This window comes from Pelophylax lessonae, assembly GCF_965119305.1.
Source record: "Pelophylax lessonae genome assembly, chromosome: 1".
NCBI classification, from domain to species: Eukaryota; Metazoa; Chordata; class Amphibia; order Anura; family Ranidae; genus Pelophylax; species Pelophylax lessonae.
The window spans coordinates 64,076,626-64,083,352 of record NC_138768.1 but is presented as its reverse complement, the minus strand read 5'-3'; the positions used below and the strand labels follow the sequence as shown (position 1 = coordinate 64,083,352).

The 6,727-nt window shown below is 41.8% G+C and overlaps 1 protein-coding gene across 2 annotated transcripts in view; it reads right to left on the bottom strand.

Moving 5' to 3' along the window:
* The window catches only part of ONECUT2 (one cut homeobox 2), a 79,740-nt gene extending 74,767 nt beyond the window's left edge, over nucleotides 1-4,973 (bottom strand). For both annotated transcript variants that reach the window (XM_082275858.1, XM_082275859.1), the window contains exon 1: nucleotides 3,736-4,973. In XM_082275858.1, coding sequence (XP_082131984.1) covers nucleotides 3,736-4,801 — 1,066 coding nt within the window. In that variant the 5' untranslated portion in view covers nucleotides 4,802-4,973. The remainder of the gene's footprint in view (nucleotides 1-3,735) is intronic.
* Nucleotides 4,974-6,727: the final 1,754 nt, after the last annotated feature.

Sequence of the window (6,727 nt, the reverse complement as noted above, 5' to 3'; positions counted from 1 at the left end):
TACACATATATATATATATATATATATATATATATATATATATATCAGCATATACAAAGGCTGAGCAGTGTCGGGTTGCTAGTCATATATTTAGATATATACGTAAATATATATATATATATATATATATTAGGTCTAGGGTCTAGGAGTCCTGACACTGCTCAGTCTGTGTCATCTGCTGTATGATTGTCACCTACAGGGACAGAACAAAGAGCTGTGTGGCCGGTGTTGTGTGCACAGTTCCCCCTCCACTCCTTCACCTTGAGACAGTTGCTGAGCTCAGGGGGGACAACAGCTCCTCTTGATCTCCCAGACCCCAGGCTGCTGGCTTTCTGCCTGTTTAACCCAAAGCAAGTGACACTGGCCTCTCCAGAGCTGAGATAGCCATCAATAATTTATAGGTGGCTTCTGCCCTTCCATGCAGCACTTCATTCATGCAATCTACCCTAAGCTCATTGGCATGATAGGAAACCCCCAATCACAACCCCCCACCAACCATCACTGTCAGGTGTACTGCCCCCCCCCCCCCCCTCAGCACTGCCTCCTTCTTGGCTGCCAAGGGTTAAACAATACAGCTGTCTTATAGAGGGGACAGTTGCAGCTTGCATGGAGTGCAGCCCCATTAGCAGCGCCTAAAATGCAGTTTTAATATGATATCAATAGCAATTTGCTGCCCATGATTAATATCACAAGCACATCAGCAGCCCCCTATACTGGGTTGTCTTCAGACGTGACCAGAATGCAGTCACATAATTTCCCCCTCTCACACAGGCCTCCTTTTTACAGGCGGGTAATTAAGTGCAAAAGGAGCAGAATCTTGTCTTTAATTGTCCAAGTGCACAGCTCCAGAGCGTCTGCCACCCAAGCCCATTACAGTCAAGAGCAGAGATGGCACCCAGCATACAATAAGCTCGTGTCAGGGTCATTATGGCATAAAGGTGTCAAAACATCAGCTGCATTTAAAATGTAAATGATAAAAAATGGCTTTCTGCAGCCTTTTCCTGGGAATTTATTTGTGTGAACTGCAGAGCACACCCAATGTCCTGGGCTAAAAATAACTGGCTGTATTGTTAATCAATAACCAATACTGATTATTGCATTAAAAGCACACAGCTGGATCTGTGATAGCAGAAAGGCATGGGTATACTATATTACACGTGCTGATAACTGGGCACCTTCCTATGGAAGACAGAGCTGACCCATTGTGCTTTGCACTGCTCTTTTGTTCAGTAGCAAGGCATTCAGTTCAGCATTGTGACCCTTAAGACGTATTGCATTAATAAATAATCATTATTATTGAGGGAACACTTGTCTATACAATACTCCATACAAATATAATTATGCAGATGTAGCTTTATATGTAGATTAGTACATAAGGCTCCCTTGCCTATTTTTTTTTTTTTACTCTGGTACCAAATATACTGAGATTGCAGCACATTGCAACGTCATCATACACTATCTTCGCACTGAATTGCATAAATAATAAATAATGTTTACATCGCTTTTATATTTTTTTTCCATAGCACTCAAGATCTTAGCCCCAGAACAATAGATGGGTGCGATTCACCAATCAGCCACTAGAGGGGGCGCGGCGATCCACAATGCACATGATGAACAATGTACAGTACCTTCAATTGATTGCAAGCTTTGGGTTTTTTTTTTTTTTTTTTTTTTTAAGGGGACTTTAACTCCATAAGTAGGCTAAACTGAGTGTATAAGCAGCAACAGAAAAGATAAATGTTTGACAGGACAATGTACCATTCCCATTTATAGGATGCAAAACTGTGTTACAATTGCATAGGTTTATTATGGAGCTGTGTTTTTATTTTTTATTTTTTTTATTTCAACACTATGGTCATGCTAGTACTTTTAGTTCCCTGCAAATGGCCACTGCAGGTGCTTTGACTTTACGACCATGCAATCAAACACCACAATTAAAATGTATTAAAATTGTACAACATATATACTTACTACAATATGTGCTGACAAAGGCTTTCTAGAATTCTAGAACTCATTTTCCCAAATGACATAAGGATCAACCACTTAATTCCTTTTTGTAAATGATATACTGATACTAAAGCCAAGCCAAACATTACTATAGTTCTATAGACAAAACAGTGCTAATTATGTTGCATATGTGCCCACTTGATGGCTCACAAATGCCTAGATGACACAAAGATCAAGCAGTTTAAACAGTAACATGGTTAATTCTTAGTCCAAAGGCAAAAAATAACTTGGATCAGTAGACCAAAATATGCGTTTTGTACTTGATATGTGCCTACAAAAGTTCCATGGCACATAATTTGCCCAAATCATATAGCGATCCAGTCAGTAGTTATATACTAATACTAATGCCAGCAATGCCATACCTTACTATGGTTCCATAGAAAAAAAAAATCTTTATTTATTACTGCCCATTGAGGCCTAATGGTACACAAATGCACAAATGATGCAAGCTTCTGTTTAAGCAGCGATACAATGATATTAAAGCCTTTGATTGCCAAGCATGACCATAAGAGTTTTTGATGCCACATATGTGCCTATTGAAGCTTCATGTCACACCATTGTCCAAAGGACAGCAGGCCCAACACTTGCCTGCTTTATACAAGTATACACTAATATTAAAGCCATTGAATGACAATCATTAGCATGGCTCTGTATGTGCCTTTGATGCCAACTAAGACTTCATGGCACATCATTGCCCAAATGACACAAGGATCAAACACTTTCTTTCTTTAGACAGCAATATACTAATAATAAAGCCCAAGAATTAGTATAGTCCTATAAGTATTTTTTATGCCACACATTTGCCTGCTGAACCTTCTTGACATACCGTTGCCCAATTGATACAAGGCTCAACCACTTGCCTTCTTCATACAACCATACACTGGTATTAAAGCCACCGAATGCCAAAAGTGCCTTTGATGCCACTTATATGCCTACCAATACTTTATGGCACACCATTACACAAATGAAACAAAGCTCAAACACTTACATTCTTTAAATAGCGACATATTGATATTAAAGCCATTGAAAGCCAAGAATTATCATAGACCTACAGGAGGCTTTTTATGCCACACATGTGCCTACTAAAACTTCATGGCACACCATTGCCCAAATGACACAAGGCTCAACCCCTTTCCTTGTTTAGATAGCGATATACTGATATTAAAACCACAGAATGCCAAAGGGTACCATGGCTCTGTAAGTGCCTTTGATGCCACATATGTTCCTACTAAAGCCTGGTTGCATACCATTGCCCAAATGACAAAAGGCTCCACACTTGCGTTCTTTAGATTGCGATATACTGATATTAAAACCACTGAATGCCAAAAGGTCCCATGGCTCTTTAAGTGTCTTTGATGCCACAGAATGCCAAAGGGTACCATGGCTCTGTAAGTGCCTTTGATGCCACACATGTGCCTACTAAAGCCTGGTTGCATACCATTGCCCAAATGACAAAAGGCTCCACCACTTGCCTTCTTTAGATAGCAATATACTGATATTAAAACCACTGAATGCCAAAAGGTCCCATGGCTCTGTAAGTGTATTTGATGCCACACATGTCTACTAAAGCCTCATGGCACACCAGTGCCCATTGACACAAGGATTAAGCCCTTGTCCTGTTTTGATTGCTATCTACTCCTACTTCAATAAAGCCAATACTGGTTCCAGTGGTACACTGGGCAATGTCCTCAGTGGTCATCCTGAAGACCCCTGGTGGTCCCCACTCACCTGCAAGCCTGAGAGCCGACATTCTTTGGAATTCAGGCTCCTGCAGCCACTTCCACATCCTCCTGAAGGTCTCCCTGCCAGATTTCAGTTTACTCCAAGGTTTGGGGTTCCTTAGAAGGTCTGAGAGGGTACCCTGCGACCGGCACAGCACCCTCTGGGCGAAGATAGCCTGGGGGATGCTGTACCTTTTAAGTTCGGCTGTGATTCTCTGCGCCACTTCTTTGGTATTGATCTCTTCCAACTGTCCAGAGTTGCTGAGCTGGGACCCGGAGGAGGAGGGTGGCCTGTCACGGCTGGAGGTCAACACAGGCCCGTGAGATTGAGCATGGCCCGGGTGACCCGGGTGGTGCATCCCATTGAGGTGAGACATCATGGCAGATGGTGGGGTAGCCAAGCCCCTGGAGAGGTGCTGGTCGCCTCTTGCCAGCATGGCAGTGTGGGCATCAAAGTTTGGGCTGAGCATCTTGTCGTGCCCAGGTGGTCCATAGTTGTGCAGGCTCTGTTGGCTGTTGTGGATGGAGCCCAAGCCATTGCCTAGAGGGGTGCCTGTCAAGGGGGACAAGCTCTGCCCCATGCCAGTCATGTCCTTGTAGGGGCTGTACAGGTTGTTCATGGAGGGGATCCCCCTGTCATCCCTCATCAGGGTGAAGCTACCACTGACATTGCCAGAGAGCCGCTGGTGGTGGTGATGGTGGTGGTGGTGGGGATGATGATGGGGGTGGTGGAACTTGTCTGACACGGTGGAGATAGGGGGCAGTGGCTGGAGTGGTGTTAGGGTGGTGTAGGTGCTGCTCATGCCCATCCCAGGTGGTGAAGAGTCACAGGGCATACTCATGGCATGGTGCAAGGGGATAGACAGCTCGGGACGGTAGTCCCCAGTCCCATCCAGGATGGAAGCCATGCTGGAGACCATAGCAGACCTGGACGATGGAGAGGACAGCTCCTGGTGGATCCTCCGGTGGTGGTGATGGTGGTGGTGAGGGCTGTGGCTGCTCATCAGATCCTGATCATGGCTGCTCCCACCATGCAAACTGCCAATACTGTCCATTGTCATCTCTGGGTTCATGGCGCAGGCATCCAGCTCTTTGGTTAGGCTGCATCTAAAGGCGTCCTAGTGTTCATTCATTCCATGGGTGGGGGTGGGGGTGAATGCGGGTCAGGTGCAAGGCCTTGGAGGGTGAGTGCAGGTGAGAAGTGAGTGCTGAGTGCAGGTCAGAGGCAGGCTGTGTGTGTGTGTGAGAGTGTGTGTGTAAGTGTGTGCTCTGTCAGACGGGCCAGTGCTGCTCCTCCATGTCCCAGCCCTCTCCTCCTCTCACGTCTTCTGCTTAGGCAGCCGGAGCTGTCCACAGAATGGCTTTGCTGAAAGCGCAGCCTAGCCCAACCGCTGGACTAGCCTTGCGGACGGGCGCCGCATCCAATCACCGGCCTCGGCCGAGCTCTGTCAGGAGCTTTCAGCAAATGGCCGTGGTCAAAGGCGGGGTTAGCCCGTTTCAAGACCGGTTGAGAGGTCTCTACACATTGCTCTAGTCTTTTTTTGCAGGGAAGAACAGTTAAAGCTGCAGTGTCCTTTTAATACTGGAGCAAAAGTGCCAGGGAGTGCATTAGGGTGCATTAAAAAGCAGAACACTGACATTATCTATCTATCTATCTATCTATCTATCTATCTATCTATCTATCTATCTATCTATCTATCTATCTATCTATCTATCTATCTATCCATCTATCTATCTTTATTTATGTATTTATTTTGTATATATATATATATATATATATATATATATATATACATATATATATTATGTATTAGGGTGCACTAAAAAGCATAACAATGTCATTTTCAATGAATACTGGCTCATTCAATATATATATATATATATATATATATATATATATATATATATATATATATATATATATATATATATATATTTCTTTATTTCTTTATTTCTTTATTTATTTATTATTATTTTTTTTAAATCAGTACCTGGAGTTGGGCAATTCTGCCCCATCATGCCTAATATATATATATATATATATATATATATATATATATATATATATATATATATATATATATATAAGGTGTACGTATTTTAAATGTTCATCCAGGATGAAATGCAAACTCAGTGTATGTGTACTAATGCACCCACAGTCAACTGATCAGCTCCAGAAACATACATGTACATATATGGTATATATGTATTGGTGGAGGGGGGTGTCCTGGTGCAAAAAAAAAAAAATTGAGGACACTGCAGCTTTAACTGTTCTTCATGAAAAAAAAAATATATACTGTATATATATATATATATATATATATATATATATATATATATATATATATATATATGTTTCTAGAGGTAATCAGCTCTGCCCTCATTAAAATAAACAAATAGGGGGATCTTTATTTCCCTACACACAGCTGACTTCCTGTCCAGCAATCCCTGAGGACACCAGCCAACTGTCACTTTTAAGCCTCTTTAGCCAAACATGGCTGCCTGCTGCCATAGCACAAGCACGGTTCAATACAGTTTCAGTTAACTACTATTTCTGAGCAGCGATGGGAACTTTCTTTTTTTTTTTTTTTTATTATCTCCATACGTGTTAATGTTATCTGTGACCCTTTTTATATAAAGTGACTTCCTACTGCTTCTTTAATTTATGTTAAATGTTATCGATTAGAAGAGATCACAATATTGATATTATTACCTGGTCCCTTTGTGCAGACAAGAGACATCTCCTATACAGTATGTGCACTGGTTCAAATGTCCTGATAAAGTGCATCTATAGTAATAGTAAATAGAAAATATAATCTACATTTTATATATATGTACAGTGTATCTATATTTATAAGGATGGTTTGGAATGTGGTGCTAATACCATAAAAGGTGTCACCTGAATAGCCATTGTTTTTTTTTTTTTTTTGGGGGGTGGGGGGATACAATATACTAGGAATTAAAAAATGCAGAAAAGGAAAGATTGGATTGCTATACCG